Here is a 26062-nt window from a genome sequence, read left to right as displayed (position 1 = left end):
TAGTTACTACGTTAAACTGCGGCTTTTGTTTAAACGTATAAATAATAGTTAAACTGATGAAAGCTGAAAAATGCTAGAGTCCAGAAACATAAAGGATCAGCTAATAGAGTTTTGTTGCTAGGCAGGGGTTGTTAAGGTATTGTTAAATGGTAGCGGCTAGGAGTAAACCAGGTGGTTGCTAAGGTGTTGCTAAGCAGTTGTTAGGCAGTTGCTATGATATTCCAAGTGGTTGCTAAGGTGTTGCTAAGTTATTTCAAAGAAGTTGCCAACATATACTAGATGGTTGAAATGGTATCCCGGGTGGTTGCTAAGCTGTTTCTATTATATCCTAGGTAGAACAAGAACATGAAAAGAAACTAAGTTGGCTTTTCTAAGCCAACTTAATTGAAAACAGTAACTATCTACTTAGGCAGGATATTCCTTTTATTTTAGAAAACAGAATAATGTATTCTGCTGAAAAGTTTATTTGGGTTTAGTATTGTAATGTTATATAGAGTTAATTACAGGTAGACCCTCTCACTGATCACTGACTTTATTAATATTTATTTGGCTTTTTCCTGGCAGTTCTACCATGAAGTCTAGCATCCTGAAGTTGCCTGTTAAGCGTTGATGCTGACACTGGTGTTTGACGGGTTCCATTTAGTGCAGCCTGTCAGGTGCCTTTCTCTCAAACTCTACACTAAAATATTTATCTTCTTGCACAGTTGTGCATCAGGGCCTCCCACTCCTTTTTCAGTTTGTGTCATTCTTCGAATGGAGTAGTTAACTTTCTTGTCAATATCTCACACTATATATACACATACACACACACACACACACACACAGTTTGTACTGTAACGTTTTTAATGTCAGTAAAACAGCTTATAACATTTCATATGGGGCTGGTGGTTAAAGTCTCAGGTGGGCGGGGCCGCAGTAGTAAGGCAGCGTTTGGGGTTAAACCGTAGGCCTGGAGAGTCTGGGTGTCATCACTATGACATCGCTGAGGAAATCCACTTATGATGTCATAGGCTGGACTGGATGACCCTCTGATAAAAAAAAAAGTATGTTAGACTGTGCTGAACTATGCTGTACAATCAAATTAATACCACAGTCTAATCTACCTGTGAGCGTCCAGGTGTTGGCGCAGGTGCCCGATGGTGTCGGTGAAGAGCATCTTCATGATGAAGGTCTTCTCCCCATCCTCAGACTTCACCCGTAGGGTCGTGACCTCAGCGGCCGAGCCGCCGGCTTCCCTGGACTCCAACCTTCATAATGAAAACAGCCTTCAGTGTAACCTTGCATTTACCCCACGACTGTCTCTTGTGGGCGTGGCCAAGTAGCGCTAATTTGATTTTGGTAGATTATTTGAGTACCGTCTTGATCTATTATAATTACTGTACATGTACTGCAATGTTAAGCTGTTCAGACTGAAACATTCTTTTTAAAATTCAGCTTAAAGAATGTAACAAAACTGCTGAAAGACTGATGCAGAGGGGCGAAAGTGCTGTAGCCTGAATGGGCGGGGCTCAACTACTGCTGTAGGCTAAATGGGTGGGGCTTAACCACTGCTGTAGGCTAAATGGGTGGGGCTCAACTACTGCTGTAGGCTAAATGGGTGGGGCTTAACTACTGCTGTAGGCTAAATGGGTGGGGCTCAACTACTGCTGTAGGCTGAATGGGTGAGGCTTAACTACTGCTGTAGGCTAAATGGGTGGGGCTTAACCACTGCTGTAGGCTAAATGGGTGGGGCTCAACTACTGCTGTAGGCTAAATGGGTGGGGCTTAACCACTGCTGTAGGCTAAATGGGTGGGGCTCAACTACTGCTGTAGGCTGAATGGGTGAGGCTTAACTACTGCTGTAGGCTGAATGGTTGGGGCTTAACTACTGCTGTAGGCTAAATGGGTGAGGCTTAACTACTGCTGTAGGCTGAATGGGTGAGGCTTAACTACTGCTGTAGGCTGAATGGTTGGGGCTTAACTACTGCTGTAGACTAAATGGGTGGGGCTCAACTACTGCTGTAGGCTGAATGGGTGGGGCTTAACTACTGCTGTAGGCTGAATGGTTGGGGCTTAACTACTGCTGTAGGCTGAATGGGTGGGGCTTAACTACTGCTGTAGGCTGAATGGGTGGGGCTTAACTACTGCTGTAGGCTGAATGGGTGGGGCTTAACTACTGCTGTAGGCTGAATGGGTGGGGCTTAACTACTGCTGTAGGCTGAATGGGTGGGGCTTAACTACTGCTGTAGGCTGAATGGTTGGGGCTTAACTACTGCTTGCATCTAAATTGCTGATGGCTAAATGAATGGGGTTAAAATGCTGTAGCCTGACTGGGCAGGGCTAATGCTAATGTAGCCTGAATGGGTGGGGCCAAACTGCTGATGTAGGCGTAATGATTGGGGTTAAATTACTGATGGTTAAATGGGTTTGGCCCAACTACTGATGTGGGTTGAATGGGTGGGATTAAAATACTGTAGCTTGAAAGGGCAGGGCTAATGCTGACATGGGCTGAATGGGTGGGGTTAAATTGCTGATATAGACTGAATGGGTGTAGCGTTGGCTGAATGGGTGGAACTGCTGACTTTAGTTGATTAAGTAGGGTTAAACTGCTGATGTAGACTTAGTGGGTGGGACTAAACTACTGTACGCTGTATAGGTGGGGCTAAACTGCTGTAGATTGCTAAATGGATGGGGCTAAACTGTTTTAGATTGCTGAATGGGTGGGGCTAAACTGTTTTAGATTGCTGAATGGGTGGGGCTAAACTGCTGCAGACTACTGAATAGGTGGGGTTAAATGATTGTCTGAATTGCTGATGGCTAAATAAGTGGGGTTAAATAGCTTTAGCCTGAATGGGTGGAGCTAAACTGCTGTAGATTGCTGAATAGGTGGAGCTATAAACTGCTGTACTCTGAAAGAATGGGTGCGGCTATAAACTGCTGTAGGCTGAATGAATGGGTGGGGCTAATGCTGACATAAGCTGAATGGGTGGGGTTAAATTGCTGATGTATGCTAAATGGGTGGAGCTTAACTTTAGTTCATTAAGTAGGGTTAAATTGCTGATTTAGATCAAGTAGGTGGGACTAAACTGCTGTAGGCTGAATGGGTGGGGTTAAACTGCTGTAGGCCAAATTTTTAAGGGCTATATTGCTGATGTAGGCTGAGTGGGTGGGGCTAAACTGCTGTAGATTGCTAAATGGGTGGGGCTAAATTGCTGTGGGTGTGGTTACCTCTCTCTCAGAGCCTGTAGAGCAGGAGTCTCTATTACAGTCGCTGAATGACTCTCAGCTCCATCAGAAGAACCCTACAGACATATCCCAAAAAAAACAACACATAACTAGCGATTTATACAGTGCTGTAAAAGAGTTTTTGCCCTCTACAGATTTCTTTTGTTTTTGCATTTTTTAAATCATACTTACATTTTTCAAATGATCAAAGATATTTTAATATCAGTAAAATATAACCTGAGTAAATGCACATATATATTTTTTAAAATAAAATTACATTTACTAAAAGAAAACAATATATCCAAACCAGCCTGGCCCTCCTGGATGAGTTGTTCATGCCCTTTTGGAGTAATTTCGGCCGGTCACTCCTGGGAAGGTTCACCAGTGTTCTATGTGTTTTCTCCATTAGTGAATATTAGTGAATCACTGTGGTTCTCTGGAGTCCCAAAGCTTTATAAATGATTTTAGAACCTTTTCCAGAATTTCCTCATTTTTCCTCCTTTTTCAGATCTTAAAGATTATCATTTAAAAACCTTAAAAAGGTTCAGTGTATGTTATTTTACACTGAGAGAGCGACTTGCTGTCGCTTCCACTGTGTTATAGTATCACTGACAGTTGGCTGTGGAATATTTAGTAGTGAGTAGTAAAATTTCACTACTGGTCTTGTTGCACAAGTGCTGCATCCTATACACTAAATATTATAGAAATGATAGTAGTGTGTGGTGGTCTTACCTGCAGATGGGCTTTCAGTGAGGAGCGGATACTGATCACCTTCCCTCCTTTCACCACATTCTCCGGGAGCTTACTGAGGAACCTTTCCATTGATATCTTATGACCTGGAATTCAGGCTTTCAGTTAACAGCTGTGCTGAACTCATCAAGAGTTAATTACTTGAATTTCTTGTCTCTTAATAAAGTGTTTGAGAGCATCAGTTAAAGTAAAGTAGTGAAGAGGTAGAGTTACAGGTATACAGTGAATAGTGAATATTTCAGTAATGTTCGAATCCAGATTGTGAGAAGCAAGAACTACCAATTAGACAACCATTAATTTCTTATGGAAGGGCGTGATTTGAAGCCTCAGCAAGCAAAAAATATAGATGAGATTTTCTTAACTTTGTGCAAATTAATTATGATGAGGTTAAGTGATATTCTACACTGATTGGCCAAAAAAAATTGTCAGATCAAGAAAACAGAAAACAAGAGATTATGAGGTCCACATTTATTTATATCCCAGAAACAGTGTAAACGATTCTGAACACTTTGCTTTTTATATGATACATTTTTGAATGAAAACAGGGCAATTTGGAGGAAAATGAAGCGTGGAAGAAAGTAGTGGATAGCTCAATAGGTAGCTTCCACTGTGTTATAATATCACTGACAGTTGGCTGTGGAATATTGAGTAGTGAGTGAAATTTTACAACTGGACTTGTTGCACAGGTGCGCGATCCGTTGCTTCTACTCTGTAAACTTTTGTTTCCTACTGTACTTCATTTACCTCACATCAAACTATTCTCAACACTTTCCTTTTTATATGATGCATTTTTTAACAAAACGGGGCAATTTGGAGGAAAATGAAGCGTGGAAGAAAGTAGTGGATGGCTCAATAGATAGCTTGCTAGCATGCTAACCTTCCACGCTGGTACACACCAACTCGTGAACGGCCTCAAAGACGCCCACAACAGATAAATGAGGTGACACCAGCAACTTTGAAAGTATCCTCAAGTGCAGTTGCAATAAAGATAATCAAAATGTTATAATGGTGGAACTGGCACTCATCAGGACCGCCCCAGGAAAGGAAAAGCAAGAGTTTCATCTGTTGTACAGGATAAGTTTATCAGAGTTACCAGCCGCAGAAACCACAAGTTAACAAACAGCTCCCCAGATAAGAGCATCTAAATACTTCCTCACAGAGTATTTTGGTTTGTTTAACACTGTTTTTAAGTTACTACATGATTCCTTATGTGTTCCTTTATAGTCTGGATAAAAAAAAACTAAACACAGAATAAAAGGTGTGTCTAATCGTTTCCTGACCTGTTAGCTGGCTCTGGTTTTGGTCCAGCAGTATCTGATTGGTCTCCTTCTGTTGGTCCAGAGGTTCCTCCTCTGACCCGCCCACTGTGTGACCTTTCCCCGGGAACCCGATAGGCCGCCTTCCATGAAACTCCTCCCCCCGTCTGTCCTGAATCTGCAGGGATAGTCAGGAAAACATAAGAGCATAAACACACACACCAGATCAATTATCACACTGTCAGGTATACCAGCATAACACACACACACATATACACACACCAACACACACCTGAAAGATGACGCCATCAGGAAACCTGTCCTGCAGCTCTGAGGGGAAATATCCGTCCATCAGGTCCTGCATACAGCGCTGGAGTTCGGAGTTCAGAGAAAAATAAATCACACATGATGTGTAGGAATGAACGGTGTACACCACAGCAACCACCTATTGACACCTTAGCAGTACCCTCTGCAAGCCACTTCGCATTCTCTCATCAACTATGATCAAGTGGGATATTTGATTTGAACACCTGGATACCACACCAACCATCCTGCAATATCATAACAGCACCTTAACAACCACCAATATCATAGCATCCATCTAGAAACATTATAGTACCCTTCTAGCAACAATGTATCACCTACCTATCAACACGTTACCAAACACCCTGGATACCATAGCTACCACCTGCCTATAATCCACCTTACAACACCCTAGCTATCACTAGGTAATTCCATAGCACCCGCCTAGCAACACTATAGCACTTTCCTAGAAACCCATCAACAGAATAGCAAACACCTGGGAAACCATATCAACCACCTGGGATACTGTAGAAACTGCAAAGCAATCACCTAATAGCACTCAAACAAACACTACTAAGCAATACCACAGCAACCACTCAGGATACTATAGAAACTGCCTAGCAATCGCCTAGCAAGGCCTAAGCAATTCAGTAGCAACCTATAGAAACTGCTATAGCAACCACCTAGTAGCACTATAGCAAACACAAAGCCACTACATAGCAACCACTTAGCAATACCACAGCAACCACTTGGGTACTATAGAAACTTCCTAGCAATTGCCTAGCAAGGCCCTAGCAAACACTGACAATTCAATAGGAACCACTTAGCACTACCATAGCAATCATTTGGAATACTACAGAAACTGCATAGCAACCACCTAGTAGCACTCTAGTGAACACAAAGCAACTAAATAGCAACCACTCACCAATCCCACAACAACCACTTGGGATTCTATTCTATCACCTAGCAAGACCCTAACAAACACTAAGCAACTAAATATTTGTTAACCAAATGAATGTTTATACTTCTCTACATCCAATCACAATCAGATTCACTCTATCTGGATGAAGAGATTTATCTGGATAGGGGTTTTATTGAACGATGAGAAGCCGGAATGAAAACCAGCTGAAATTAAATAGAATTAACGAGACTGTTTTTAAAATGTAAGTAGTAGAAAGTTCAGAAAATTGTGTGAAAATACAGTATAGATAACAAACATTTCTACTTAAGTAAGACATTGAAGTATTGATACTTCATTATTTGACACTACTGACCAGTTTAATCATAAAATATATATGAATATTGATATTAAACTGATGCTGGACCTGAGTGCTGGGGTCCTGGTAGGAGCGGAAGGGGCCGTTAAACATCACAATGCCGTTTTTGTAGAGCTGCAGAGAGACCGGATCTGGCCGGGTCAGTCTGGCTCCTCCAGGAACTGAAGTCACACAGGACTCGCCCTCTCCGGCCAGGATGTTCAGATCCAGAACGTTCTGAACAACCAGGTCAAAGTTCACCGAGAATCCTGGAACAACAGAAGCTCCTGTAAACAGATCAATTTTAAAAATTAGGAAAACTGTACTGTAACTGTGATTATAAAAGTATTATAGATACAATTACACATTTAAATCTGTTTATGTAGTTTAGTTTAGTTTATACTCAGGTGGATCCTTCATGCTGGATATAAGATGAGATTGAGACAGTTCAAGTCAAGTCAAGTAGTTTTATTGTCAATACTGCATATGTACAGGACATACAGAGAATTAAAATTACGTTACTCTCCTTCCCAATTTTACAGCAAGTACAGATAATAGATATAATAAAGGAGAATGGGAGACACTATGTGTACAATACAGCAGGGACACAAATAGACATACATGAGACAAAAACAAGGTGCAGTGGTGTGGGGGAGGAATAGATATATAAATATAAGTAAATAAGTAAAAAATAGATATATAATTATAATATAAAAGAGTGGGAGACACTATATGTTCAATACAGCAAGACACAATAAACATACGTAAGACAATAGTGCAATATTGATGGTGATTGAGATGGAATGACAGTAAAAATAGTAAATAACAGTAAATAACAGTAGTGCAAATACGGTATATGGTATATAGCTTAAGGCTGGTAAAGTGAATGGGTGCGTAAGTCCTTAAAGTTCACAATTTAATTAAGTGGAATTAAAGTGCGTATTGACAGTTGGGTATGGAGGAGGTTCTACAGGTTCTGTATGGATCCTGCAGAACATTTACCCACAGATGTTGCTACAGCTGGGCCTGTAGATCCTGTAGCTCTACACTTATAGGTTAAAGCTGAAGCTGCAGAGTCCCAACTGCTCTATAAATGCTGGATTGGTGATAAATCTGGAGACTGAGCATAACCAGGAAGTGCTGCAATCTGGTGGAGACGTTCCTGTGTTGCTGGTAAACCCTTGCTGTGTGTGGGTGAGCATTATCCTGCTGAAAAATGTTGCTGCTATCAGCTGAAAGTTCTGCACTGAGAGGCAGCAACACATGTATCTGCAGGATGTTCTGCACACAGATCACTGAGATCACTGTTAGTGTTCCTCACATCACTACTAGGAGTGACCAACTGTCACTTTATGAGATTTTCCTCAGATCATCAATCACTCCAGCAGTTTGTTGGGGCAGTGTTTCGTTTCACAGCAAAGGCAGGATTGAAGAGCTCATCACAAGACCTCCATACTCAAACCTGACCATCGCCAGATCTCAAACAGAACCTAGATTCGAACAGAACCTGGATTCGAACAGAACTTGGATTCAAACAGAACCTGGATTCGAACAGAACCTGGATTCGAACAGAACCTGGATTCAAACAGAAACTGGATTCAAACAGAACCTGGATTCGAACAGAACCTGGATTCAAACAGAACCTGGATTCGAACTGATGGTTTTTCTGTACATGCACACACTGTCATTCTTACCCTACTTACCCCAGAAAATGAAAAGCACTTGCACTAAAAAACCCTACTACCTCACTGGACTCTATTGCACACTGCATAATAGAGGTAATTACTGCCTCACCTGGTCTTTTTTGCACACTGCAAAATTTGCACACTGTCTTGTTATTTATTATTCTTTGTCTGTATTGTGTTGTCTGTCTGCACTTTTGTACTGTTGCACTTTTGTTCTGTCTACACTGTGTTTATGTGCACCATGGTCCCTGGAGAAACGTTGTTTCGTTTCACTGTGTACTCTGTATATAGCTGAAATAACAATAAAAACCACTTTGACTTTGACTTTGACTTTGAACAGAACTTGGATTCAAACAGAACCTGGATTCGAACAGAACCTGGATTCAAACAGAACCTGGATTCGAACTGATGGTTTTTCTGTACATGCACACACTGTCATTCTTACCCTACTTACCCCAGAAAATGAAAAGCACTTGCACTAAAAAACCCTACTACCTCACTGGACTCTATTGCACACTGCATAATAGAGGTAATTACTGCCTCACTGGTCTCAACATTTATTGCACACTGTATAATTTGCACACTGTCTTGTTATTTATTATTCTTTGTCTGTATTGTGTTGTCTGTCTGCACTTTTGTACTGTTGCACTTTTGTTCTGTCTACACTGTGTTTATGTGCACCATGGTCCCTGGAGAAACGTTGTTTCGTTTCACTGTGTACTCTGTATATAGCTGAAATAACAATAAAAACCACTTTGACTTTGACTTTGACTTTGAACAGAACTTGGATTCGAACAGAACCTGGATTTGTAGCTAGTGATGAAGCAGTTGTAGTCAGTGGAAGTAATAGATGGTTTCTCATTTATGACACAACGAAGGAAATGGTGACTGGTGGACGGCCAGTTGAAATGACCATCCTGCTTCTCATGTGCTTTATTTTTTTAACCAATAAGTGTATTTTATAGAAACACACTGTAAAAAGAACCTACCTGGCCGGTAGGTTTACTCAACTTAATAATATAAGTTCTCCTGACTAAAACACAGAATTACTTTTTAGAGTGCACTTATCCCAAACTTGCGAGTGGTAACATAACACTCTACTCATCATATATGTAACCTGTTCTGATACCTGGTCTCCACAGTTGGTCTTCTGAGACTGCCTCCTCAGCTGCATCATCATCATCATCATCCTCACCGTTCCCAACCCAGATCATTCCATAATCATTCAGAAATTTCTGAGAACAAACAAAAAACTCATCATATCAGAGCCAGCCAGACTTTATCTGTGTAATTTAATTTAATATATATATATATATTTTGATTATATTTCTGTATTTTCTTAGTTAGAGAACTTCTGGCATTTTTTTATATTATAATATTTCATGTTACTTTATTAGTTTTGATAAGTTACTGTTGTTTATTAAATATGTTACATTTTTATATTTTACTAAATAAAACATTTGCTTTTATTTTGTTGCAGTATTTCATTTGTCAGTGATTTATAGAAAATTGTCAGTATGGTGAAAATATACCCTAAAATTATCATGATATTTTTTTTTCGGCCACATTGCCCAACCCTTACTATATACTCACCTCCATTTCCCACACCTGTCTCTGAAGCTTACTGCACCTTTCAGCCAGGTGATCCTCTTGCCCATTCCTGTCCCTCCTCCCTGCAGACACAGTTAGAAGATTAATCACAGTTACATTCAGCACATGTTCTCATCTACTCAAATAAATCTTATTATTCAGAAATAAAATTATATAAAAAATGATTTGAAAGTAAATTATAGTGATTTTACTGAAGCAAAACTAACTGACAATATATAATCTACCTGCTGAACACAGGTGTAGCAGTGTGTTATCTAATAGTTAATTATGTGCGGTATGGCCAGAAGTGTGAAGTAATGAAGTACAACTATAAATACTTTCTTCCGTTACTTAAGTAGAAATGTAGGTCATCTATACTTTATTGGAGTAATAATTATTTTTTACACTTTCCCACAATTATCTGAACTTTCTACTCCTTACCTTACATTTTAAAAACAGCCTCGTTACTCCTGTTTTATTTCAGCTCGTTTTCATTCCGGTGTTGTGCCAAATTCAGCACCCCCACCAGGAAAAGCACCTGCTCTCTGAGTGTATTTCTAAGTAAAGTTAAAGCATTTTTATCAAGAAGACGGTGTGTACACACTGCTGAGAGAGGGTGCTTTTCATGGCAGGGGTGCAGATTTTGGCACTACTATGGTGCTGAATTCAACACCCCCGCCATGAAAAGCACCACCTCATGAAAGAGGCTGCAAGTGACATGTTTTTATTTTAGCTCAGAACAGCATCTTGGGTATTTTCATTTTTTTTTTAAAGTTAAAGCCAAGAAGATGTGGGTGCACGCTGCCGAGAGAGGGTGCTTTTCATGGTGGGGGTGCTGAATTCGGCACAACACCTGCTTCTCATCGTTCAATAAAACTCCTATCCAGATAAATCTCTCCATCCAGATAGAGTGAATCTGATTGTGATTGGATGTAGAGAAGTATAAACATTTACCATTCCCACTCCCTATTGGTTTATACTGTGATCCATCACACCTGCACATGCCCCGCCCCCTCCACACACACACACTCCAGCAAGAACATAGCAGACGTATGTAGTCTAGTATGAAGATGATCCGTGCAGAGACTCAAGAGAACTCCAGTTTTACAAACTCTAGTCCAACTAAACTACTTTAATATATTTACATTCTACTGTATATAAAATACATTCATTTTCATACATGTGCATATATGCAGCTGTAACACTAAGGAACAGCCTAGTGCATTCCAAATTTACTATCAACATTAACATTTTAATATTTTATCATTATAGTCATTATATTATATTATCTTTTAAAAAAATGTGTTTTGGGGAGGGGGGGGGGGTGTAGTGTACTTCTTTTACTTTTATACTTTAAGTAGTTTTTAAACCAGTACTTTTACTTCTACACTTTTACTTAAAGAGTAAAAAGCTTGAGTTGATACCTTTTCAACTTCTACAGAAGTATTTTATTAAACCCTAAACTTCTACCTACAGAGTAATACATAGAATATACAGGTATGTTTACTTTCATTTTACTAGTAAAATGCATAGTTTTACTTTCCTAAAATGAAAGGAAAATCCTGGTCAACTGGTTAGTTGCTATTTTTAAGTCATCCCTATTCATTGAGGACATATTGTTCAGGTATAACAGGTGAGCTGGAAGTGGGCGGGCTCTCCAGAAACTGGCTCTGGAATGGCCAGGTTGGTCCTGTTTTGACTCCGCCCCCTCACATCACCTTGTTCCCTGTAATGCCCTGATTAGAGTGGAGGTAGGCTGTTCGGTTCTGTGTTTCTTGTGCCTGGTATTTGGGTTTTTGAACCGGTTTCCTGAATTCTGATGAAGTTCTGATGAAGTTCTGATGAGGTTCTGCCTGTTCTGATCTGCTGCCATGTGTCCAGCTGCCACCAACTCGATGGAGCTTAAGCAGGTAAGAGCTGATTGCAGTAAACTGTTAGTATTTAGTGTATTAAGTATACTATACTATACTAACAAACTAAGCTGGTTGTCCATCATTGAGTTGCTAAGCATCTATGTGGTTGCTAGGTTTCTTAGCTCTGCTTTTTCAGGTGGTTAATATGGTGTTGGTTTAGTGGTTACTAGGTGTTTGCTACGCCATTGGTGTCCCAGGTGGTTGCTATGGTATTACTAGGGGGTTGTTAAGGTGCTGCTAGGTTGCTATATACTGTATCTATAAGTACTATAACCTGAATACTTAATTCTCTATACTAGGCTTAATTTATAGGATTATACTTGCTATTATTTAGTTAAATATAATTTAAGTGATAATGTACACTGCAATAAATTAGTTTTTATTAAATTTATTAAGTTTTAAGCATGCTATACTATAAATCCAGCTTAAATAAAACAAAATAAAAGCTGGTTGTCCGTCTCTGATTTTGACCAATGTAAGGTATTTGTTTGTTTGAGATGGCTGCTATGGTGTTACTTAGTGGTTGCTAGGTGATTTCTATGGCATTGCTAATTGCTTGTGTGGTGTAATATTTTAGCTGGTCTACAACCATGATTAATCTGACCAATATAGAAAAAACAGTATAACAAAATTTGACCAGCATGAGTAAGGGGTTGCTATGGCGTTGCTAAGCAGTTAAATGGTTGCTATAGTCTTGCTAAGTGCTTGTTATGGTATCCCATGTGGTTGTTATGGCATTCTAGGTGTTTGGAAAGAGGTAGCTATAGTATCTCAGGTGGCTGCTATGGTGTTGCTTAGTGGTTGCTAGTTGTTTGCTTATCACTTACTATAATATCCCAGGTGGCTGCCATGGTATTGATTAATGGTTGCTAGGTATTAGCTAATCGCTTACTATAGTATCCCAGGTGGCTGCTATATTGTTGCTTAGTGGTTGCTAGGTGTTTTCTATGGCATTACTAACTGCCAAGTGGTTGTTATGGCATTCTAGGTGGTTGTTATGTGGTTGCTATAGAATCCAAGGTGGCTGCTATGGTGTTGATTAGTTGCTAGTTGTTTGGAAATTGCTTACTATGGGATCCAAGGTTGCTGCTATGGTGCTGCTTGGTGGTTGCTTGGTGTTTGCTTATCGCTTACTATCCTAATCCTAGGTGGCTGCTATGGTGTTGCTTTAGTGGTTGCTTGGTGTTTACTATGGTTTTGCTAATTTCTGTTCAGCCTGTTGACCAGTATGACTAAACCTTTGGTGCGTGGTTGCTATGGTATTGCTAAGTAGTTGATGGGTATTTGCTATAGTTTTTCTTGGTGCTTGTTACCATATCAAATGTGGTTTGCCATGGCTGCTGTGGTGTTGCTATTTGCTTGCTATGGTATCTCAGGTGGTTGCTGTGGTGTTGCTATTTGCTTGCTATGGTATCTCAGGTGGTTGCTGTGGTGTTGCTATTTGCTTGCTATAGGATTACAGATGGCTGCTGTTGTGTTGCTATTTGCTTGCTATGGGATCTCAGGTGGTTGATGCGGTGTTGCTTAGTGCTTACTATGGGATCTCAGGTGGTTGCTGTGGTGTTTCTATTTGCTTGCTGTAGGATTACAGATGGCTGCTGTGGTGTTGCTATTTGCTTGCTGTAGGATTACAGATGGCTGCTGTGGTGTTTCTATTTGCTTGCTAAAGGATTACAGATGGCTGCTGTGGTGTTGCTATTTGCTTGCTGTAGGATTACAGATGGCTGCTGTGGTGTTGCTATTTGCTTGCTATGGGATCTCAGGTGGTTGCTGCGGTGTTGCTTATTGCTTACTATGGGATCTCAGGTGGTTGATGTGGTGTTGCTAACAGGATTTTACCTTGCAGGAGTTGAAGTTTCTCCTCCAGAACTGCTATTCTTTTCATCTTATAGAGATAAACACATTGGATTAAATTAAAAAATGCATAAACACATTATATCGTAACTTTACTGTTGAGTATGTGTAGCTTTAGAAAAATAAGAGACCACTTAATGATGAATCTATAAACATAAAGCCACACCTTGCTGTTGATGTCCAGAGCCTGAGTCTTGACCTTCTTCTCTAACTGGCCCAGTCTCTTCATCATACTGGACATCAGCTCAAAATCACTGGGACAGTCTGGGGGGTTAGATTAAGCTGTTAATGTACAGATGTCAAAAGTCACCCTTTTATTTCAGGGATGAAGGGGAAAAGGAATGAGGGGCATCAAAAGTGTAGGAGCTAAAATGAATCAAAGCCCCCACTATAGTGACTTAGAACAACATTTATGGAATTAGTTCATTACAAAAAAATATTCTGTTTATTATTAGTTTAATCCAACTAAAGGTGATTATAAAGCCCAAACATGTTATTCTAAATTACATTTACTGTTATTAGAATAAATTATGCATGCAATGTCTGAATTATATACATATGACAACAAAAAATATCAATTATCACCTAATATTTAAAATAATATAACAACAGATTTAATTTTGTTTTATAGAGATTTTTGGCAGCAGTTAATTTATAAACGTTAGATACCTCAAACCCTCCCTGTCTGTTAGCAGAACAAGACATAACCTGAAGAGATTATAAGATTGCAATTAATGCAAATGTAACGCAAATGCAAATTAATGCACATTTCAGAATCCAGAAATTCCCTCTGGGATCAATAAAGTATATATCTATCTATCATATATCATCTATCTATTTGTAACCAGTTGGACCCAGCCAGCATATAGTCTATGTACACTGAGCAACACATTATACACAACTATATTAACTTGCTCTTATAGCCTACAACACTGAGACCAGGCAGTTAACCAATGAAACACATATATGCAAATTCCAGGACAAGGCAGTCCGTGGGGAATGACTACACACTGATGATGTGTGAGAGATGGTAGGACACGCCCAATGTGCAAATAGTGTGACCAACATCCAGGTGAAAACCCCTGCAGAATTGCTCTGTAGACCCCGTTCACCTAAAGAGTCGAACTGAGCATGTGCAGTAGTGCAGTAATGCAAAGTAGTTGGCTTGACCTCAACTAGGGTTCAACTGCAATTTGTAAATTCTATCAAAACAGATTATTTATTCAGATCTACTTTTAACAAGAAATTTAATAAAGTTGGTTTAGGTAATTCGTTTTCTATAGTTTACAGTGCAATTCAATATTTTTGGTTCAGCTGAATCACATTAAGGAGAATTTTTTAAGTTTTGCTTTTTTTTACAGTGAACTAATAATAATCTTTTTTTTATATATAGGACCTTTTCAAAAAAAGGTTTTAAGTGCAAGATAATACGAAATAAATAAGCTAGTGTAAAAATAATACAATAGTCTCTTTAACCACATGGTTCTGCTAATTCCCCCTCTCTTTCCGCAATATTTTGTAGGAGTACTCATGCCTCAAACCATGCGTAAATATACTCTTGATCTCTTGGCAAGTATTTCTTATAAATCCTGGTTCCTGTGTGAGAAGTTGCGCAAGCACATTCCAGAGAATCCAGGACCTTTAAATCAGCAGCAATGCTAACGTTTCAGCTCACCTTCTTTAGGGCTCCTTCGCTGCATGACCTTTACCTTTGACCTCAGTGATGTAAGGTTCCCCGTGGTTTCTGGCTTTGGCTGATCCTGAGGAAAAAGCTCTCCAAGCAGCAGAGCTTCATCTAATCCATCCAAACACAAACATCATCCACTTAAATATCATCTCAAATTATTGACGTGTTCACATTTCTACAGGAAAATGGTCCAAATATCTACAACATTACAGTTTCTTTGATTTTACCAAATTAAAATCCTCTGGAATATAATCAAGAGGAAGATGGATGATCACAAGCCATCAAACCACCAAACTGAACTGCTTGAATTTTTACACCAGGAGTAAAGCAGCATAAAGTTATCCAAAAGCAGTGTGTAAGACTGGTGGAGGAGAACATGATGCCAAGATGCATGAAAAAAAAAAAACTGTGATTAAAAACCAGGGTTATTCCAACAAATATTGATTTCTGAACTCTTACAACTTTATGAATATGAACTTGTTTTCTTTGCATTATTTGAGGTCTGAAAGCTCTGCATCTTTTTTTGTTATTTCAGACATTTCTCATTTTCTGTAAATAAATGCTCTAAATTTCCAGAGTTGTATATCCATATATGTATCCCCATCTCTCAGTGAAGTTATAATATGGGCTGCTTTAGGTATGAGGACCGGTGCAGCTAATTTTTACATATTAAGGTTACATATAAGGTTTCTATTTTCAGTAGTTAATGGTAGCTATCATGGTGGATATTAAGGATCTTAAGGTTTTAAGGAAACATGCAAAGTTCAAATACTGTCTTTTGTTGTCAGCAGGGCTAAAGCCAGTCATTTATAACTAGAACTGTGCAGTACGTCACAGAAATCTGTGTGGGTGTGGCCTCTGACTCCGCCTGCTGCTCGTTCCCAACACTAACTCCACCCCTGAGGTTGCCAGAAACCAGCTTTTGACACTTTACTGAACATCCTGTACATTTGCACTCCTGGACACTTTTGATACTTGATGTTGGGTGATGTGGATCAGCACAAGGCTGCATCTGTGAGCTGATGTATCAGAACCGAGTCGCTGCGCTTTTCTCCGAGCGTTAGCGCTGTGATGCTTCTCAGTAATGCTGCATCAGCAGCAGTTCAAAAAGAGAGTATGGTGTCAAAGTAGGGTCAAAAGTTTTGAGAAGCAGTATTTTTAGTATATCTCTTTGCTTTTAGTATTTTTTTTTCTTGGTTTTGTTTTTGGTTTAGTTTTGATCCTGTTTTTACAGGTGGGTGGGGACTAGTCAGAAAAGGGTAAAACACAAAATGCAATATTAAACTCTCTATTTAATAAAGAGTATTAAATATTCTGTTTACAAACATGATTTTAAAATTTATAATATCAATTATTGTCCTTTTTTATTTCATTATTTTTAGTTATGGATTATACTTTTGGTTCTCAAAACTTTTGACCCGATTTTGACCCCATAAGAGAGAGTCTGACTTCTAGTCTTCACCTTCCTGGTGTTGGGGGATCACTAGTGATCCTTGGCCTTGTAAATTGGTGAGAAAATGGGATAAAAAAAAAGTCATGGGTGAGAAATGTAATGATTTTGGTCTGATTTTAGCTGAATCCACCCTCAGCTCAAATAAAAAAAGCTAAACAAAATGGAAGGAGGAGGAGTTTGGGAGGGGCACTGAGTGATGTATGGGTTTAGCAGGAGGGAGAGCTCATTGGCTGAGCTGCAGCAGCAGTAGTGTGCCTCTAATAGCTGTAAGACGTAGATGATTGGATGTCAGTGGGGGCAGTATTATTGGTTGACTGATTTGCATATTGTAAGTATTCGTGTATTAAAATACACGGACACATCATCTTCGCCTATAGCACAGCTGAACCCAAAGGGGGCGCAGCAGAGGCGGAAATGACCAGAATAAAAGAGTTTTTTTTTTTAAAGGTTAGGAAATGTTTCGGTTATTTTTTAAACAGGACTGGTATGTTTTATTACTTCAAAGGAAAGTATTTCAAATATAAATAAAAATAGAAATATGATTTAGGGTTTAGTGCCTACCTGTGTGGGTTTCCTCCTTGTAGATGAGCCTCTCACTGCTACAGAAAGAGAATAAATCATTTTATTTTCAATAAAATGTTTGTTGTGATAAGATACACCTGTATAAATGAGGTAAAGCTCACCTGTGCTGATCCTCTGCAGGTATTAGAGGAGCTCTCCTGTGTTTCTTCAGTGTGGACAGAGCTGAACTAATTTCTGTTGATATTTATATACATTAAATTAACTGACTGTGTTTAATATAGCGAGTTATCTGTAATAAAAGCTGTAATAAAGCAGATATAGTGAAATACATGTAATATATCTGTAATATATATGAGCTGCTGAAGTTTCTGAGCTCTCCTCTCTGTTTGTTTGTATATGGGGTAGTCAGTGGTAACCGGGCTCGCCTGCAGTGTGGAACTGTTCCTGTAGGGGGCGCCAGCGCATCATTCAAAATTTACACCAGGGTTTAAAGGTCAAACGTTTGGACCCACCTTAAATGCAGTGTTTTATCATTATTTTACAAACTATAATAAAAAAAAAACATCTGGAATTATTTACTAAACCAAAAAAATGTTAAACAACCCAGAATATAATAATATATTACATTCTTAGATAATCAGTTTTGCACATCTCTGCTGGATTTTACCTGGAATTCAGGCTTTCAGTTAACAGCTGTGCTGAACTCATCTCAAAGTGTTTGAGAGCATCAGTTAAAGTAAAGTAGTGAAGAGGTAGAGTTACAGGTATACAGTGAATAGTGAATATTTGAGTAATGTTCTAATCCAGATTATGAGAAGCAACATCTACTCAACTAAATACATAAAAAAATACTTTAAGAAAAAATAAAGTGTTTATGTAGGTGTCTGTTTTATATTTATTCATACTTAAAATGGCAAATTAAAAACAGGACAGGTCTCTTTTTATATAGAAATTACTACTACTACTACTAATAATAATAATAATAGAAAAGAATAATACAATAATAATACAAATAATACAACTATAAATAATACCCAATATATTGACGCTTAAAAAATGGTAAAAATAATCTTAAAACAAACAGAAATAGAGATATGAATCAGTTAATTAACAATTAGATAAAAAAAATAAATTAAATGAATAAAAGTGATTAACACGCACTTTCACTCACACACACACACACTCTCATTTTTACACACACATACACATACACACACACACACACACACACACACATACACATACACACATACACATACACATACTCATACACACACACACACAAACACTCTCTCTCTCTCTCTCTTTCACACACACACTCACTCACTCACTCACTCACTCACACTCTCTCTCTCTCTCTTTCACACACACACACACACTCTCTCTCTCTCTTTCACACACACACTCACTCACTCACTCACTCACTCACTCACACTCTCTCTCTCTCTCTTTCACACACACACTCACTCACTCACTCACTCACACTCTCTCTCTCTCTCTTTCACACACACACTCACTCACTCACTCACTCACTCACACTCTCTCTCTCTTTCACACACACACTCACTCACTCACTCACTCACTCACACTCTCTCTCTCTCTCTTTCACACACACACTCACTCACTCACTCACTCACTCACTCACACTCTCTCTCTTTCACACACACACTCACTCACTCACTCACTCACTCACACACTCTCTCTTTCACACACACTCACTCACTCACTCACTCACACTCTCTCTCTCTCTCTTTCACACACACACTCACTCACTCACTCACTCACTCACACTCTCTCTCTCTTTCACACACACACTCACTCACTCACTCACTCACTCACACTCTCTCTCTCTCTCTTTCACACACACACTCACTCACTCACTCACTCACTCACTCACACACTCTCTCTTTCACACACACTCACTCACTCACTCACTCACACTCTCTCTCTCTCTCTTTCACACACACACTCACTCACTCACTCACTCACTCACACTCTCTCTCTCTTTCACACACACACTCACTCACTCACTCACTCACTCACACTCTCTCTCTCTCTCTTTCACACACACACTCACTCACTCACTCACTCACTCACTCACACTCTCTCTCTTTCACACACACTCACTCACTCACTCACTCACACTCTCTCTCTCTCTCTTTCACACACACACTCACTCACTCACTCACTCACTCACACTCTCTCTCTCTCTTTCACACACACACACACACTCTCTCTCTCTCTCTTTCACACACACACACACACTCTCTCTCTCTCTCTTTCACACACACACACAAACACTCTCTCTCTCTCTTTCACACACACACTCACTCACTCACTCACTCACACTCTCTCTCTCTCTCTTTCACACACACACTCACTCACTCACTCACTCACTCACTCACACTCTCTCTCTCTCTTTCACACACACACACACACTCTCTCTCTCTCTCTTTCACACACACACACTCACTCACTCACTCACTCACACTCTCTCTCTTTCACACACACACACACACACACACACTCTCTCTCTCTCTCTCTTTCACACACACACACACAAACACTCTCTCTCTCTTTCACACACACACTCACTCACTCACTCACTCACACTCTCTCTCTTTCACACACACACACACACACACACACTCTCTCTCTCTCTCTCTTTCACACACACACACACAAACACTCTCTCTCTCTTTCACACACACACTCACTCACTCACTCACTCACACTCTCTCTCTTTCACACACACACACACACACACACACTCTCTCTCTCTCTCTCTTTCACACACACACACACAAACACTCTCTCTCTCTTTCACACACACACTCACTCACTCACTCACTCACACTCTCTCTCTCTATCACACACACACTCACTCATACACACACTCTCTCTTTCACACACACACACACACACAAACACTCTATCTCTCTTTCACACACACTCACACACTCACACACACACAAACACTCTATCTCTCTTTCACACACACTCACACACTCACACACACACAAACACTCTATCTCTCTTTCACACACACACACACACTCACTCACACTCTCTCTCTCTCTCTTTCACACACACACACACTCACTCACACTCTCTCTCTCTCTCTTTCACACACACACTCACACACTCACACACATTAACACACTCACTTTCACACACACACACACACACACACACAGGCTCCTCCCCTTCCTCCAGACTCCTCCCCCGGAGCGGCGGCGGTTCGGCGGAAGATGCTGAGGGAAAAAGCGCCGCTGGTGAGTTTTTATAACCCCGCTCCCCGACCCGCTTCAGCCCGGCCCGGTCCGGCTCCCAGCCGCGGTACCGCTGCCAGCCGCCGCTCTCACCCCCCACACTCCCTCACACCCCTCACACACACCCCGCGCTCAGAAACATCCAGAACATAACCCCGCGGTCCCCCCGCGTTAACACTTCCCATAGACTTCCACTAGCGCCGCGGCTAACGAGCTAACAGGCTAACACTTCCCATAGACTTCCACTAGCGCCGCGGCTAACGAGCTAACAGGCTAACACTTCCCATAGACTTCCACTAGCGCCGCGGCTAACGAGCTAACAGGCTAACACTGGCACTCACCCGGGGATCCGGAGAGGCACTTACGAGGTTTTAACGCGATATTGACCAAGTTAAATCGATTAATGTGATAATTAGGCGACTGTTTTTAATATCCTGGCTTTTTATTTGCTTTAGAGATACATTAATCTCTAAAACACAACCTGTTGTTGTTAGCCTGCCGGCTAACCCACTGCTAACAGGCTAATATTCTGTGTTTTCGCGATTAGCTCACACTGGCCACTTTATTGGAAACACCTCACCAAACCCATCTACCTACTATCTTGTCAGGGGCCACTTTATTAGAAACACCCCGCCGTACTCGTCTACCTGCTATCCTGTCAGTGGCCACTTTATTAGAAACACTCTACACACTGTCTTGTTGGTGGCCACTTTATTAGAAACACCATACCTACTATATTGTCAGAGGCCACTTTATTAGAAACACCATACCTACTGTATTGTCAGTGGCCACTTTAGTGGAAACACCAGCTGGTTTTAAGGTCTAACGTTGGAAGAAGAGTCACTATATGGGTGAAAGTTCATTGTTTTTTCTGCATATTTTTTCTTTTGAAAACAAGAGTATTAAAGAGTTTATAGTCTCTACTGTTCAGAGAAGACTTTCTAGTAAATATTTTAGAACATTGCTGTGAGGATTTGATTGAAATGAATGTCAGGAATGTAAGGTCAGGATGTTGGATGATGATCACCAACCCCACCTCATACATCCCCCACTTCCTCAACTCATCCTATACTAGTTGTCCACAATACTGGGGACTTTATACCCCTAGTATCTCACGTCTCGCGTTAGACATGGGTTTTGTTTGTCTGTTTGCAGTACTTCTCTTCTACAGGAACTTAGACAAGCTGTGTTTGTGCATTTGAACACCTGTGTCAGCAACAGGTGACAATAGATAGTTGTAAATAGAAATGCTTTTAGGCTAATCTGTGGTTCGCTCTGCAACACTAACCAGTTTTTCTTGCTATTGGCAAAAAATCTATACTCAGGTTGTGCAATAACCTCGCTGTGGTTGCTTTATTAGAAACACCTTTACTTGTTCTTCCACTCAGTTGCCACTGGATCGGAAATAGGGCTGCAACGATTAGTCGATACAATTGACAAAATGTTGATTATTTAAATTTAAATCAATTACAAATTTCATTATAGATTAATCGTTAATTCGTATAAGTACTGCATTACACAAAGTGGTTAGGACAGAAGCGCAATACGAGATAAGCCATTTCCGGACGGGATTAGTTTCTCAGGGGGTTCTGGGATATTTTTCTCTTTTATGTGGGTCCTCTGTGATTTTATTCCTGTCCAGAACGATCATGTACGTGTTTTTCCTCTGAGAAAATTACAGGCTGATTTATCCACTGTTTTTCTCTGAACTCCGTGCTCCTCCGGTAATTTTAGTCCCGTCCGGATCCACATCTCTGAGTTTCGTCTCCTCGCTTTTAATAAAACAGCTATTTGTCCACTGCCGGGCACTGTAATTACACTTTGGACGCACATTTCCATGGAGATCCTCATGAATACAACAGCGAGTGGAGAAGGAGGAGCTACTGAACGCAATGTCATGTGTCCGAGAAAGAAACCTAAAAACTCACTGGTCCTCCTGTTTTTTCAATTGCATTTATTTACTAAATATATGTAATTTACACATTTAAACATCTAGACGCGTAAATGCCTTTTAAATCTCATGGCAGCTGTTTCTATCATTTTTAGAGATGGCAGAAACTAATAAAACGCTCTAAATTAGTATTATTAGTTGCAGCTCTAAATGGAAACCCCTGTCTTGTGATGAGGCACAGTGGTGTTGATTGGATGCCCATTGTTAGTTAGCAGGTCAACAGGTTCTGTCAGTGATCTCGACTGAAGAAGTTGCTGTAAAAACACAGCACATAGTTTCCTCATCCGCTTTCTAGTTAAGTCATTTCCTATTTTGTGTACTGGGTGCGTGTGTCTGGTGAATGTAACAATGGGTGTTTAGTAAGGCTTCACAATAATATTGTAATATATCGCTTATGAATATATAGCTTTTTTTTTTGGAACATAATTTTAAACTGATACATGCTGATGTATTTATTGTATGCTGAATGAAGAAACGAGCGACGCTGGCCGCACTACTACAATTGGCCAACACTGACCAATAAATGTACCCTGGGGTGTAGTCCTCTGTAAGTTATAATTGTGTATATCAGCATCAGGAGATAAAAACATGCATCTTTAAGTGTGGTAATTAGGTGTAAGAAAACATTGAAATATATATTGTACATGATAATATTGTCCAGTGCTTTTCCTGTCAGTGCATTGCTACTTACTTATTTTTTTTTTTTAAGTTGTAAGAGTTTTTATCTTGTATTAGTCTGTAATTAGCTGAGCTTTTCAGTGCATTAAATACATTCATGGCGGTGTGTTTTTGGTCTTAGGGCGGCTAGTTTGGGCGTACAGTGGTGTGTTTTTGATTGTATAGTGGTGTAATTTTCATGTATAGTGTGTGTTTGGTTGTATAGCGGCTTGTTTTTACCTTGTTCTTGGCTGTTTGGTTTTGGTTTTTGGTCTTATAGCGGCGTGTTTTTGGTCTTATGACATTTGATTTTGGGTGTATGGCAGCGTGTTTTTGGGTGTATGTCGGCGTGTTTTTGGGTGTATGTCAGCGTGATTTTGGGCGTATGGCAGCGTGATTTTGGGCGTTTGGCAGCGTGTTTTTGGGTGTATGGCAGCGTGTTTTTGGGTGTATGTCAGCGTGTTTTTGGGTGTATGGCAGCGTGTTTTTGGGTGTATGGCAGCGTGTTTTTGGGTGTATGGCAGCGTGTTTTTGGGTGTATGGCAGCGTGTTTTTGGGCGTATGGCTGCGTGATTTTGGGTGTATGGCAGCGTGTTTTTGGGCGTATGGCTGCATAATTTTGGGCGTATGGCAGCGTGTTTTTGGGTGTATGGCAGCGTGTTTTTGGGTGTATGGCAGCGTGTTTTTGGGTGTATGGCAGCGTGTTTTTGGGTGTATGGCTGCGTGATTTTGGGCGTTTTGAGTGTTTAGTGGGGTGTTTTTCGGACATATGGCAGTGTGGTTTCGGGTAAATGGCAGCATGTTTTTAAGTGTATAGTGGGGTGTTTTCGGTCGTATAGTGGTGTGTTTTCGATGTAAAGTGATGTATTTTCAGTCGTATAGTGGTGTGTTTTTGGGTGTATAGTGGTGTGTTTTTGGGTGTATAGCGGTGTGTTTTTGAGGCGTATAGTGGTGTGTTTTTGGGTGTATGGCGGCAGGTTTTTGGGCATGTAGTGGTGTGTTTTTGGGTGTATGGCGGCAGGTTTTTGGGCATGTAGTGGTGTGTTTTTGGGTGTATGGCGGCATGTTTTTGGCCGTGTAGTGGGGTGTTTTCGGTCGTATAGTGGTGTGTTTTTGGTCGTATAGCGGTGTGTTTTTGGGGCGTATAGTGGTGTGTTTTTGGGCGTATAGTGGTGTGTTTTTGGGTGTATAGTGGTGTGTTTTTGGGCGTATAGTGGTGTGTTTTTGGGCGTATAGTGGTGTGTTTTTGGGCGTATAGCGGTGTGTTTTTGGTCGTATAGCGGTGTGTTTTTGGGGCGTATAGTGGTGTGTTTTTGGATGTAAAGTGATGTATTTTCGGTCGTATAGCGCAGCTGTGTTGATGAACAGCGTAATTACAGTGAGTGGATCTGTTTTGGAGTGGTGAAGCTGATTTTAATTAGGTTGGAGTGTAAACACAGCACTTAATCTGGGCGTGTGGGTGGTTCGGTGTCGTTGGGTGGTCCGTAGGTGTCTGCTGAACGGAGTGGTGGTCCGTGTTTGGTGTGTTGGGCTGGTTTGTGTGTTCACAGCTGTGTGCCATCGGCAGACTCTGACAGGGAATTTTAACCATTTCTGGAATTCTGACTTCCTCTATTTACCTACCCTTACCTTGTTCTTCCACTCACTGGCCACTTTATTAGAAACACTCACCTTACACTTAATATATTAGCCACTTTATTAGAAACACCCTACCGAGCTTCTGCTTCCTGTCACTGTCACTTATTGAAAACACCATATGTACCTTATACTTGGTATACTGGCCACTTTATTAGAAACAGCAATGTTTTCCTCGACATCCTCATAATGAGGATGATTTGAGGACAGGTGTGCTTTGTGATCCTAAACGGCCGACTCCTCATTTGAATACGTGGATAAGAGTACGCTGTTGGTGTATCTGAGTATTTGAATATCCGAGTTTATCTCCACAGCCTCACTCTCGTTTCACCAGCGGCTCGTTCTCCTCTAGCTCACCAGCCTGGATAATGTCTTTTTCCAGAAGCTAAATGAGGGTCATTATTAGAAAGCAGGGCAGTTAATTCGTCGGTAGAAGTGGAGGATCGTGAGAAACGATGGAACTGTGTTTCGTACGGAAAGTTCAGGTTGACTAAGGGTGCTTTAAATTGATTTGAAAAAAAAGCAATTGCAAAACTACAATTTAAATATATTTATTAAATGCTCAAAATGTTCTATATTACAGCAGACATACCAAAAATCTACAATACATTTACCTCATTAGCACTATTCTAATCATGCATTTACCTCAGCAGTGCTATTCTATTAATACATTTATTTTAGACATGCTGTCATCTTAGACGTACCTCAGTAATCCCTTTCTACTTATGCATTTACCTCGACAGACCTGCTCTAGTCATACATTTACCTTAGCACTGCTATTCCACTCATGCATTTACCTCAGCAGTGCTATTCTAATCATACATTTACTTTAGCAGCACGATTCTAATCATACATTTTACTCAGCACTGCTATTCTAATCAGGCATTTACCTCAGCAGTGCTGTTCTTATCATATTTCTACCAAGCATTGCTATTCTGTTCATGCATTTACCTGGGCAGAGTTGCTCTAGTCATACATTTACCTCAGCACTGCTATTTAATCATACATTCACCTCAGCAGCACAATTCTAATCATAAATTTCCTCAGCACTGCCCTTCTACTGCTTTTACCACG

At 40.3% G+C, this 26062-nt stretch overlaps 2 protein-coding genes across 3 annotated transcripts in view; one reads left to right on the top strand and one right to left on the bottom strand.

The window, feature by feature from the left end:
• Window positions 1-824: 824 nt before the first annotated feature.
• Window positions 825-17785, bottom strand: LOC125784978 (UBX domain-containing protein 11-like). The gene is made up of 14 exons (XM_049469145.1): window positions 17635-17785; window positions 17513-17550; window positions 15487-15606; window positions 13978-14075; window positions 13797-13842; window positions 10048-10127; window positions 9584-9689; window positions 6839-7056; window positions 5503-5580; window positions 5235-5388; window positions 3937-4040; window positions 3208-3281; window positions 1104-1247; window positions 825-1028 (listed from the first exon to the last, which is right to left on the bottom strand). The coding sequence occupies exons 3-14, from the start codon at window positions 15509-15511 to the stop codon at window positions 872-874; spliced, it is 1284 nt and encodes a 427-aa protein (XP_049325102.1). The 5' UTR covers window positions 15512-15606; window positions 17513-17550; window positions 17635-17785; the 3' UTR covers window positions 825-871.
• LOC125784867 (calcium-transporting ATPase type 2C member 1-like) overlaps window positions 11880-26062 on the top strand; it is a 69024-nt gene continuing 54841 nt past the window's right edge. The window contains exon 1 of one of the 2 annotated variants that reach the window (XM_049468872.1): window positions 11880-11954. In XM_049468872.1, the coding sequence (XP_049324829.1) occupies window positions 11916-11954 (39 nt within the window). In that variant the 5' untranslated portion in view covers window positions 11880-11915. Of the gene's footprint in view, window positions 11955-20639; window positions 20749-26062 lie in introns of those variants that run through there. The other variant, XM_049468874.1, reaches the window with a different exon arrangement.

The sequence above is a fragment of the Astyanax mexicanus genome, chromosome 1 (genome assembly GCF_023375975.1).
Source record: "Astyanax mexicanus isolate ESR-SI-001 chromosome 1, AstMex3_surface, whole genome shotgun sequence".
NCBI lineage: Eukaryota > Metazoa > Chordata > Actinopteri > Characiformes > Acestrorhamphidae > Astyanax > Astyanax mexicanus.
This window is presented reverse-complemented; position numbering and strand designations above follow the sequence as displayed.

Coding starts and splice junctions, on each gene's coding strand:
- LOC125784978 (XM_049469145.1), bottom strand. CDS start 15,511: ATGCAGCGAAGGAGCCCTAAAGAAG. Junction 1,248..3,207: donor CTACAGGCTCTGAGAGAGAG/GTAACCACACCC, acceptor TTCATTATGAAG/GTTGGAGTCCAGGGAAGCCG. Junction 1,029..1,103: donor CAACACCTGGACGCTCACAG/GTAGATTAGACT, acceptor TTTTTTTATCAG/AGGGTCATCCAGTCCAGCCT.